General features: G+C 39.2%; 1 protein-coding gene across 1 annotated transcript; it reads right to left on the bottom strand.

The window, feature by feature from the left end:
• Positions 1–7,867: 7,867 nt before the first annotated feature.
• Positions 7,868–12,770, bottom strand: gtf2a2 (general transcription factor IIA, 2). The gene is given in 8 exon segments (XM_034077509.1): positions 7,868–8,132; positions 8,758–8,915; positions 9,916–10,007; positions 10,010–10,019; positions 10,944–10,985; positions 10,987–11,004; positions 12,218–12,266; positions 12,721–12,770. Coding segments are annotated over 8 exon segments (420 nt in total). The 3' UTR covers positions 7,868–8,131.
• Between the last annotated feature and the right edge of the window lie 289 nt (positions 12,771–13,059).

The following is a 13,059-nucleotide window of genomic DNA, read 5'->3' as shown; positions in this document are numbered from 1 at the left end:
GTGATGCGTTCAGGGACCGAGGGACCAGACGGACCCTGTGGTTGTTAAATGAGAAGGAAGATCTCCATTATCCTGCAGAGACACGACGAAGAGGAGGAGACACACAACTTCACTCAAAGTCCAAGATCTGTGCTAACGCTACTTGCAATATTTCTATTCTCACAATTCAATAATTGTAACATTTGTAAAAACAAACGTAAGTCTTCAAATCTCTTGCTGTGTGTAAAATATTCAGATGCAGTCTGTGAAAAGAAAAGCATCAAGTTCTCACAACGCAGAATCTGGAGCCGGCTCATGAAGACCTTTGAGACGTCTGAGTGTTACCGTAAGGCTCGTACACTCGTACACTCGGCAGGTCATTCATTCTCTGCATTATCTCATAATGAATGGAATATCTTTGAGCAGCAAAACAACAACAACAACGAATCAACAAAGCACTGTTTTTACACTTAGCTCAATTTAAAGTTACAATCCTTCTATTCTCATTCATTCTAGTTTTGAGAAATAGGTTAAAATACCTTTTAAATATCTCGTTTTTATCCATAAATATTCAAGTTTATTTTCCAAGTGACAAAGAAAAATATCGAATTCTCAATTTTCAAAAGATATATATAATAAAATATAGATAACACTGTTTGCAGAGATGGATCAGCTTCATAGTGTGTGTGTGTGTGTGTGTGTGTGTGTGTGTGTGTGTGTGTGTGTGTGTGTGTGTGTGTGTGTGTGTGTGTGTGTGTGTGTGTGTGTGTGTGTGTGTGTGTGTGTTTAATGAAGGCCTCTGTGTGGATGACATTTGGTCGATACAGTATTGGCGTTCCAGTTAAGCCGACAAACGAGCAGATTATTGTTTGTCCTCTTGTCTGTGAATGCATCGCTTAGAGCCGTCCATCACGCACATGCACGCACGCACACACACACACACACACACGCACACACACACACACACACACACATACACACACACACACTTTATTGTAAGGGTAACGTAGTGGCCGACTGTCTACTGCAACACAACTGTAAGAGAAACAATCAATTAATTCTTCAAAATAATCCCAGATCTTATTTCAGTATAATAACCAAAAACACATTTAGAAAACCATTGACTTCCAGCAGGAAACAGGAAGTGTGTGTTTGGACTTTGCAATTTTGATGAAGTGGATTAATCGGGAAACCTTAAATGAGCTCGTTTACACAAGTGATCACGATTCACGGTATCATTTCTGAGACATTTTGACGACGTGTTTTTCAGATCCACAACGACATCTTCTGTTTCTTTCAGTTTGTTTCTGCAGGTAACGCTGCGTCTCTTTTACCAATCAGACGCTTCCTGTCCCTCGTGTCTCGGAGGGTGTTTGTGTCCCAGATAAAGACGGATGTTGTGCTTCTGGTGTTGTGTTTAAAGCAGAACACAGTTCAATGAAAGCATCATTCATCATCAGAGCCGGACAGGTGTGACGGAGGCTGAACTCCCACCTGAGTGCCACCTCAAGATTCAAAGGTGTTATGGTCATACGCACATCATTTGTTGTTACTGTGAATGTGTGTTACTGTACATTTTTAATTCAACATGTATATATTTTACTTTCTTTTTTGAATGCTATTTTATTGCTTAAATTAGCATGTTGTTTATTTAGTAATCAAGCATTTAGCACCTTAGTAAACAGGATTATTAGCAGGCCCTTTGTCATCTTAGTTAGCAGGTTGTGTGTTAGCTTAGTTAGCAGTTTATTTAGCATCTGAGTTAGCAGGTACATTAGCAGTTTATTTAGCATCTCAGTTAGCAGGTACATTAGCAGGTTATTTAGCATCTCAGTTAGCAGGTACATTAGCAGGTTATTTAGCATCTCAGTTAGCAGGTACATTAGCAGTTTATTTAGCATCTCAGTTAGCAGGTTATTTAGCATCTCAGTTAGCAGGTACATTAGCAGGTTATTTAGCATCTCAGTTAGCAGGTACATTAGCAGTTTATTTAGCATCTCAGTTAGCAGGTACATTAGCAGGTTATTTAGCATCTCAGTTAGCAGGTACATTAGCAGGTTATTTAGCATCTCAGTTAGCAGGTACATTAGCAGGTTATTTAGCATCTCAGTTAGCAGGTACATTAGCAGGTTATTTAGCATCTCAGTTAGCAGGTACATTAGCAGGTTATTTAGCATCTCAGTTAGCAGGTACATTAGCAGGTTATTTAGCATCTCAGTTAGCAGGTACATTAGCAGGTTATTTTGCATCTCAGTTAGCAGGTACATTAGCAGGTTATTTAGCATCTCAGTTAGCAGGTACATTAGCAGGTTATTTAGCATCTCAGTTAGCAGGTACATTAGCAGGTTATTTAGCATCTCAGTTAGCAGGTACATTAGCAGGTTATTTAGCATCTCAGTTAGCAGGTATTAGCAGGTTATTTAGCATCTCAGTTAGCACGTACATTAGCAGGTTATTTAGCATCTCAGTTAGCAGGTACATTAGCAGGTTATTTAGCATCTCAGTTAGCAGGTTGTTTATCAGGTTAGTTAGCAGTAGGCTATGTTCATCTTTTTGGATTGGTGAAGAGGTCATGTTAGCGGGTTATTAAGAGTTGTTGATTAGCTTAGTGAGTAGGTCATTTAGCATCTCAGTTAACAGGATTCTTAGCAGGCCTTTTAGCATCTCATAAGCAGTTACCAGGTTGTTTATTAGCTTAGTTAGCAGTTTATTTAGTATCTCAGTTAGCAGGTACATTAGCAGGTTATTCAGCTTAGTTAGCAGGTTGTTTATGAGGTGAGTTAGCGGTCTGTTAATTTGTTTGGGTTGGTGAAGAGGACATTTCAACCCAGTCTCACGGCATTTCGTGTTATTGTCACAAAATTAATTCCCCATTGTTTTCGTGTCACACAGAACGATTTAAAAAGCAATGTAAATAATAACAAATTCGAAGGAAAAAGAGATTAAAAAAATACCGATTTCAGTATTCTGACACAGAACGATTTTAGAAGCAATGCATTTCTATTGGTTGTATGTTTCGTGCCTGCACCAAATAATAACAAATTAGAAGGAAAACAAGATTTAAGAAATACAGATGTCAGTATTCTGAGGCTCTGCGCCCCATTTCTTTTCCTCACGGATGGCAACAAAAAATTCAAAAATCGTGTTATTGAACACGAATCAATAGATTAAATGAATTCCGTGACTAAAACACGAAATGCTGTGAGACCGGGTTGGACATTTAGCTTCTCAGTTAGCAGGTTATTTATCAGGTAAGTTAGCAGTTTATTTAGCATGCAGTTAGCATGTACATTAGCAGGTTATTTGGCAGCTTAGTTAGCAGTCATTGTTGTATGATGTCCTTTATTGTTTTATGTTGTTGTATGTTTCATGTGGAACCTATTTGCTGCAGGTCTCCCTTGAAAAAGAGATATATGATCTCAAGGGACCAATCTGGTTAAATAAAGGTTTGAAATTAAATTAAGTGAGTCTGTTGATTTTTTGGTGAACGGGTCAGCATCTCCGTTAGCAGGTTACTAACAAGTTAGCAGGTTGTTCATTAGCTTAGTGAGCAGGTCAGTTAGCATCTCAGTTAGCAGAAGGTTAGTTAGCTTAGTTAGCAGTGTTTTTAGCATCTCAGTTAGCAGAAGGTTAGTTAGGTTAGTTATCAGTGTTTTTAGCATCTCAGTTAGCAGAAGGTTAGTTAGCTTAGTTAGCAGTGGTTTTAGCATCTCAGTTAGCAGAAGGTTAGTTAGCTTAGTTAGCAGTGTTTTTAGCATCTCAGTTAGCAGAAGGTTAGTTAGCTTAGTTAGCAGTGTTTTTAGCATCTCAGTTAGCAGGTATTCAGTTAGCAGGTCATTAAGGAGCTCTGTTAGCAGGTTAATACATTATTTCCTTTCTTCAGTTGACTTTATTTTGAAGGTGAGTTGATTAACTTCATTATACCTGCAGTTCTTCATCATTTCATTAAACATTTCTCCTTGTTAAAATGGTCAGACACTTTTTTCTCCCTGCCTCCTAACTCTTCTGAAAGTTAAAAATGTGATTTAATTTGAGCTGAATAATGATTTCAGTGACGGAGGAGATTAATTCCTCCGCTGCTCGTTCATTAGTCTTCAGGACGTTTAACTTTAACTCGGAGGATTAACACTCGCTGTGATGGATGCTCAGGGTTATTTTATATAAAGTACTCTGAGAGGAGGTTACTCGTGTCCTTTATGATGAGATGACAAAAGCATAGCTGTGGGTGAAGTCAATGTGTAATTTGCTGCGATGTGTTGGCGGACTGCAGTGAGTGTGCTTTAGATCTGAGAGGACACACTTTCATCCTGTCAGACTCGTAAAACCCATGATATGTTAAATAATGGACAGGAAACTGATGCAGGACTGTGTTAAAACACAAAACATGGCTCAATGCCCATTTGTGCACGTTTCTTGATTGATATTAAGCTGTCTTTGAGTCTTTACTGGCTGTAATGTACATTTCCCCTGTGGGACGAATTAATTCTGATTCTCATTTATCTCTTTCTTAAAACAACCGAGCTGTTAATACAACATGAACATATGAAACCCTGCAACAGGAAGTTATAAACCCTTGTAAAAATGTAAAAAACTTGAAACTGTATTTTGATTTTTTTTTATGTGTGTGTGTGTGTGTGTCCTCCATCCATCATGTTTTAAGTTTGAACTTCTTCAAGGTCGCCCTGTCGCAGATTTAATTATCTCTCTTATTAACCGGTATATTTAAAAAAAGAAGAAGCAGGATTTGATCATTAATTATTCTTTTGGACAGTGTTTGATATTTAATGTCGTCTCAGATCGGTGAAGCGAAAATAATTCATATCTGTCAGGAAATGCAAACAACAGAACGACAATATTGACATGAGTACGTCTCGTGTTCTACTTGTATTCATTTCCTCCCCGAGAGTTAATGGAAACACACAGTAACATGTCTGCTGGATGTTTAACTTCACGTTACGGGGATAATTAATAAAGTATAATAATGAGATCCAGTGTTTGCAGAGAGAGATCAGAGAGCCGCGGGATTAAAGGACTAATCCACCAAGAAGACACACGCCGTCTGTCTTCTTCTTCTTCTGAGGAAATATTTAAACTTTGTCCTCGGTAAACACACGGTCGCAACGAAAACATCCAGCCTCACACACTCAGAAATATTCAGATGTATAGAAGCTGCTTTGCTATTGCAGAAGAAAACCTGAAAACATCTGGATCGTGTCTTTAAAAAAACGAGGGAATTTACAATCTGTTTATTTCCAGCAAAAGGTGTGTGTGTGTATCTGCAGCAGGACTGGATTACATAATGGGATTAACACACACACACACACACACATCATGTGACTCAGACACTTTGTAAATTAAATCCACAAACAGATAATTACTCGAGTCAACGAGAACAATTAATAAGGAGCGGCCTCCGAGGACTGATCTGCATATTTAATGAGATCATTAGCATAACAGAGAGCAGCCTGTATCAATCAGCTGTTTGGCCCAAACACACACACACTCTCACACACACACACACACACACACACACACACACACACACACACACACACACACACACTCACACACACACACTCACACACACACCATTAATCACACCTGTATATTTTGGCCTCTCCTGCTGATGTTCAGGTGTATATCAGTATGTAGTGTCTCTACTTTAAAGAGTCCTCTCCTGCTGATGTTCAGGTGTATATCAGTATGTAGTGTCTCTACTTTAAAGAGTCCTCTCCTGCTGATGTTCAGGTGTATATCAGTATGTAGTGTCTCTACTTTAAAGAGTCCTCTCCTGCTGATGTTCAGGTGTATATCAGTATGTAGTGTCTCTACTTTAAAGAGTCCTCTCCTGCTGATGTTCAGGTGTATATCAGTATGTAGTGTCTCTACTTTAAAGAGTCCTCTCCTGCTGATGTTCAGGTGTATATCAGTATGTAGTGTCTCTACTTTAAAGAGTCCTCTCCTGCTGATGTTCAGGTGTATATCAGTATGTAGTGTCTCTACTTTAAAGAGTCCTCTCCTGCTGATGTTCAGGTGTATATCAGTATGTAGTGTCTGTCCTTTAAAGAGTCCTCTCCTGCTGATGTTCAGGTGTATATCAGTATGTAGTGTCTCTACTTTAAAGAGTCCTCTCCTGCTGATGTTCAGGTGTATATCAGTATGTAGTGTCTCTACTTTAAAGAGTCCTCTCCTGCTGATGTTCAGGTGTATATCAGTATGTAGTGTCTCTACTTTAAAGAGTCCTCTCCTGCTGATGTTCAGGTGTATATCAGTATGTAGTGTCTGTCCTTTAAAGAGTCCTCTCCTGCTGATGTTCAGGTGTATATCAGTATGTAGTGTCTCTACTTTAAAGAGTCCTCTCCTGCTGATGTTCAGGTGTATATCAGTATGTAGTGTCTCTACTTTAAAGAGTCCTCTCCTGCTGATGTTCAGGTGTATATCAGTATGTAGTGTCTCTACTTTAAAGAGTCCTCTCCTGCTGATGTTCAGGTGTATATCAGTATGTAGTGTCTCTACTTTAAAGAGTCCTCTCCTGCTGATGTTCAGGTGTATATCAGTATGTAGTGTCTCTACTTTAAAGAGTTCTCTCCTGCTGATGTTCAGGTGTATATCAGTATGTAGTGTCTCTACTTTAAAGAGTCCTCTCCTGCTGATGTTCAGGTGTATATCAGTATGTAGTGTCTCTACTTTAAAGAGTCCTCTCCTGCTGATGTTCAGGTGTGTATCAGTATGTAGTGTCTCTACTTTAAAGAGTCCTCTCCTGCTGATGTTCAGGTGTATATCAGTATGTAGTGTCTCTACTTTAAAGAGTCCTCTCCTGCTGATGTTCAGGTGTATATCAGTATGTAGTGTCTCTACTTTAAAGAGTCCTCTCCTGCTGATGTTCAGGTGTATCTTTCATCTCACCTCGTCTTTTTTATTCTTTGTAGAAATGTAGGAAGTTTGTAATAATAATTTGTGGGAGAAACACCTGCAGTGTTTGTGTGTTTGAATGGTGACAATAAAGTTATTGAATCTTAAATGTATTTGAACAGAAGTTCCTGCTTTTACACCTAAAGCTAGGAGCAGAAGAAGAAACGGCTGAGGAGGTAGATTGTAATCGTAATGTGTTGCTGCCATCTACTGGACTCTGAATGAACTACAGGTGGATCTTTATCAACCCCTGAGGGGACATTATACACGGGCAGTTTAAGCAGCAGCAGAGTGAGTTCTGATTCACTGAAGAATAAAGATACAACTAAAATGATATACAGGTAAGTAACTGTTAAAACAAGTTAATAAAATAAACATATTTGAGTCTGGATTGTTCGATATATCAAAGGACTGCGGGTAGAGCATTAAACTAATAGATATCACCATGAAGCTTCCCCACCTCCTTGCTGACATTAACACCATATCTTTTTAATCACACTTTATTTCAGAAAATCTCAGTAATATCACTTTTTCCTGAAAATGCAGTTGTTTTGACATTTTTCTGAAAATCTCAAATTCTGATATTTTCTGAAAATTTCAAATGTTTTATTTTTTCAGTGAATTCTGACTTTTTTCACCAAATTTGAACTTTTTTTTCAGAAAAACCCAAATTCTTACATTTGTTAAAATCGCAAAATGTTGACTTTTTCTGAAATCTCCAGATTTAAATATCTATTTATCTTCTTAAAATATATATTTGGGTTTATTTGTATTTCTTTAACTGAATCAAAGAGAAAATAAATCTGATGTAATCCTGACTTTAGAAAAGCTGTAATTGTATGGTTTTTTTTGTTGAAACATTAATCCTCAAATCCCCGTATATTCAATTTCTACTTTATTTTTTGTTATGGATTTATTTATTTAAATGTATATCTATTTGATTCTTATTTCACAGCTGAGGAACAGACGACAGACCTTTGTGTTTCAAATACAGTTTTATTAAAGATGATCCAGCTCAATAATAACAGCAAACTGAAAACTAAATCCTGTTAACTCATAATTAAAAAAAAATGCTGCAGGTAGTGACTGGTCCGCTCAAACACACACTTTCTCTCTCTCTCTCTCTCACACACACACTCACACAAACACACACACACACACACACACACACTGTGACTGTTGTAATAAATTATATGTACAGTCCAGGTCCGTCTGCAGCTCCGTCGACACAGAGAGAAATTCTGCAGAAAAACACAAAATCAAAGTTAATTACGGGAAAAACAGGCAGAGACTAAATAGGACATTATATTATCGAACATACATACGTTCATATTTAGGCAATATACAAACACATTTAGATGTTTTTAAGGAGGGTTTAAAGGGTTAAAATGACAATGAAAACAGACGGGCAAAGACGAGCCTCTGATTAAATAAATTATTGCAAAGCTGGAATATTAAAATATTAAAAAGACAGTAAAACATAAAAGTAGGAACAATTATAAAACATTTGTTTTAAAGGAATAAATATTCTATGATAAATAAAATGCATGATAATTAAAAACACCTGCAAACAATTCCATATTAATTATAATTAAAGGAATACTTAAAAAAAGAAAAAAAAAGCATAATAATTATTACACATTAGTGTTTATTTTATTTCTGCACGTATTTTATTCCATTGTCTATATTTTTTAATGTTATTCTAGTTTTCTTAATATAGTTCTGTGTGTTTTTAATTCTTGATCTACTTTTCTGTCTGCACCGCGACATCAGGTCAAACTCCTCGTGCGTGTGCGACGAGCCTCTGGCTAGAGACGCCACGTGCTTCAAAGACAACATGTGAGTTACAGAGACGTGTTCGCTCACCATTTGTCGCTCTTGTTCTGCGTCGACTCGCTCTTTCCGTCACAGGCGACGATCTTCACTTTGTCGACTTTCACCAAATCCGTCACCTCCCGAAACTCCACGTCGTTCAGAACAAACGTCCACACGTTGTCGCAGAACCGGTACGTGTTCAGAGAACCCTGAGAGAGGAACACAGAACCTTATAAGTCCTTAGAGAACCACACAGAACATCAGGGAACCACACAGAACCGGTACGTGTTCAGAGAACCCTGAGAGAGGAACACAGAACCTTATAAGTCCTTAGAGAACCACACAGAACATCAGGGAACCACACAGAACCGGTACGTGTTCAGAGAACCCTGAGAGAGGAACACAGAACCTTATAAGTCCTTAGAGAACCACACAGAACATCAGGGAACCACACAGAACCGGTACGTGTTCAGAGAACCCTGAGAGGGGAACACAGAACATTATAAGTCCTTAGAGAACCACACAGAACATCAGGGAACCACACAGAACCGGTACGTGTTCAGGGAACCCTGAGAGAGGAACACAGAACCTTATAAGTCCTTAGAGAACCACACAGAACATCAGGGAACCACACAGAACCGGTACGTGTTCAGAGAACCCTGAGAGGGGAACACAGAACATTATAAGTCCTTAGAGAACCACAACAGAACATCAGGGAACCACACAGAAACCGGTACGTGTTCAGAGAACCCTGAGAGAGGAACACAGAACCTTATAAGTCCTTAGAGAACCACACAGAACATCAGGGAACCACACAGAACCGGTACGTGTTCAGAGAACCCTGAGAGGTGGAAACCACAGAACCTTATAAGTCCTTAGAGAACCACACAGAACATCAGGGAACCACACAGAACCGGTACGTGTTCAGAGAACCCTGAGAGGGGAAACACAGAACATTATAAGTTCCTTAGAGAAACCACACAGAACATTCAGGGAACCACACAGAACCGGTACGTGTTCAGAGAACCCTGAGAGGGGAACACAGAACCTCACAGAACATTATAAGTCCTTAGAGAACCACACAGAACATCAGACATACTCAGAGAATATCACAGAAACTCTCAGAAAACCCTTGGAGAGGAACATATCATTATTAACCTCAATGAGTTGTGTATAGAGAGGTCAGAGGTCACAGGAAGTGGACTCAACCCTGAAGTTCACTCTGTTTCGGACGCGGTGGCGAGCGCCCGTGTTGATCGCTTTATCAAACTGAAGGAGAACCTGGAGAGCGAGCTGAGGGTGATCTGTTGAGTCTACACACACACACCACACACTTTGATAAGATTAAGATATCAAAATTCTTCCATTTCTTCTGGAGAGAAAAAAATCGCAACTTTCTGACTTCTTTCAGAAATGTCATAATTCCGGACTTTTTTTTTAAATAACTAAGAATTTAGCTTGTTTTTTCAGAAAATCTCAAGTATAGACTTTCTGCAAACATCTTTCTCCTTTCTGACGAGAAAACTTTGTTTTCACATTCGGAGCCTTTTCTGAAAACCTCTAATTCTGACCCGCTTTGAGGTTTCATTATAAAGGATCAAACTCAGATGGTTGGGTCGCTCAGTAGGAGTTAAATAAAACAGGTAAATGCTGCAAAAGGCTAATGTCTTCTTATTTCTGCTGGTAATATTTAACATTGCCTGTAATAGATCAACTATATTATTATTGTATATATACAGTCAACAACACACTGTGGACCATAACCTAGCATACTTTCACTTGACAAAGTGACATTTGTGTATGAACTATTTTGCTAAAATAATCCCCACATCATTAATTACAAATTCTGCGGTGTTGTGTGTTTCCAAATGTAAGCCTTGAATTGTATATATCCTCTGTTAACACCGACATGTGCTGCTCATTGTAACCATCACCAAATACTGGAAAAGCATCCCAAAATGTTTGCTAAACTACAGTCAAGAAAATAAAAGATATTCTAGTTAAATATCCGATTTCACAAAAGGAGCATTTATTTAACCCTAAACTGAATATGAGATCAAGACTGGGTTCCCTTAAACTCTGGAACTGGAAATGAGGTTATTATCTTTATTATAATACTTTTGAATGATAAGTTCATTTTCAGCTGCGAAGGAAAGCTGTTTGTGATCGATCGTCATGCTAACTGAGGCTAGCTGCTGCGAGCTAACAGTCGTGCTAATAAACGTTGTTCTTCTCACCTGAATGAGCTCGTCCAGACTCTCCTGGAGACTGTTTCCCAGAGGTGGTGTTTCTGTACAGCTGGTTACGGCCATGATGGGAGATGATATATGACGAGAAAACTTCCGTAAACTCTCTCTCAACACACCGAGCTAAAGGGAGCTAACAATGCTAACAGCTTCCCTCCACAACAAGCGAACGGGGAGGCGACTTCCGGTACTTTCAAAATATAAGCGCATCGAGGTTTGGATGCTTCTGTCACTACCCGATCTGTCACCCTTGCCCGATCGGTTCTGCGCATGTGCGAGAGGGTCCGCCATGTTGGACAACCCGGACGGCAACACCAGATGGACATTTTGACACAGTGGCTTTTAGCAAAGCTCAAAAAGAAAAAACCGAGAGAGATGAGTTATTGTTATTAGCAACGTGACTTCACTATTATTTAACAACTCTTTTTATTGGGTTCTTTTATTTGGGGTTAAGTACATTCAGAATAAGTGAGGAATGAATTTAACTTCTGTTAGACAGCCATATGCCATACATGTTTGCATACATTCACAGTAAATATGTATTCAGTATGATAGCTGTCTAACAGAAGTTAAATCTATTTCTCACTTATTCTGACAATGTACTGAACCCCAAATAAAAGAACCCAATAAAAAGAGTTGTTAAATAATAGTGAAGTCACGTTGTAATAACAATAACTCATCTCTCTCGGTTTTTCTTTTTGAGCTTTGCTAAAAGCCACTGTGTCAAGTGTCCATCTGGTGTTGCCATCCGGAGTTGTCCAACATGGCGGACCCTCTCGCACATGCGCAGAACCGATCGGGCAGGGTGACGGATCGGGTAGTCACAACTTCTTCTAATGAATATCAGGTGGAGCAGTACATATATAGTCGTACTTTTGAGTTGAATACGATTAGATAACATTATATTACATGTGCTGCTCCCAAAGTGGGAAACAGTTTGGTTACAGCAGCATTACAAAAACTAAGAAATACAAATAAACCTAAACAGTGACAATTAAAAATGTAATAGTTCAAATTAAAAAGGATCCTGTACTTTACTGAACGACGTTTATATCAAACTCATGTTATGGTTATTATTGTTTATTGTGGTAATACAGAATTCCCTTAATGGAACTGGAAAGAGAGGTTATTATCTTTATTATAATACTTTTAAGTAGTTTATTTTCAGCTGCGAAGGAAAGATTTTTGTGATCGATCGTCATGCTAACTGAGGCTAGCCTGCTGCGAGCTAACAGTCGTGCTAATAAAACGTTGTTTCTTCTCACCTGAATGAGCTCGTCAGACTCTCCTAGAGACTGTTTCCCTGAGTGGTTTCTGGTATTTTTACACTTAAAAGGGCATTTTCAGAATGTTGATATCTTAATCTTATCAAAGTGTGTGCGTGTGTGTGGTGGTGTGTTTGTGGGTGTGTGTGGTTGTGTGTGTGGTGTGTGTGTGTGTGTGTGTGGTGTGTGTGTGTGTGGTGTGGGTGTGCGTGTGTGTGTGTGCGTGCGTGTCTGTTCTCTCTCTGCGCGTGTGTGGGTGTGTGTGTGTGGCCTACTATACTTGTGGGGACCTACATCTGTTTACACAGTCATGATTTGGAGGTCCCCATAAGGGCAATCATTAATTTTAGGGTGAAGACTTGGTTAGGGTTAGGCATGTGTTGGTTATGGTTAAGGTCAGGATAGTCTCCAGGAAATGCATGTAAGTCAATGTAATGTCCCCTGAAGTGATGTATATATGGTATGTAAACCACTAAACCACTACAGGCCCATCTCCAACCTACCCTTCATTTCCAAGATTGAGAGGGTGGTTGCCGCACAGCTTCAGTCCCATCTTGACACAAACAACCTCCATGAACCCTTCCAATCTGGTTTCCGCCAAAAACACAGTACTGAAACAGCCCTGGTTAAAATCACCAACGACCTCCTCCGTGCAGCTGACTCCGGACTTCTCACCATCCTCATCCTCCTTGACCTCAGCGCTGCATTCGATACCATCTCTCACCCACTACTCCTGGACCGCCTGGCTGGCATTGGGATCACTGGTGTTGCACTCCTGGTTCTCATCATACCTCACTGACAGACAACAGTTTGTACAACTCGGTAATCACAAGTCACAAGAA

This window comes from Pseudochaenichthys georgianus, unplaced genomic scaffold, assembly GCF_902827115.2.
Source record: "Pseudochaenichthys georgianus unplaced genomic scaffold, fPseGeo1.2 scaffold_167_arrow_ctg1, whole genome shotgun sequence".
NCBI classification, from domain to species: Eukaryota; Metazoa; Chordata; class Actinopteri; order Perciformes; family Channichthyidae; genus Pseudochaenichthys; species Pseudochaenichthys georgianus.
Note: the sequence above shows the minus strand (reverse complement) of the source record. Positions and strands in the feature narration are given on the sequence as shown.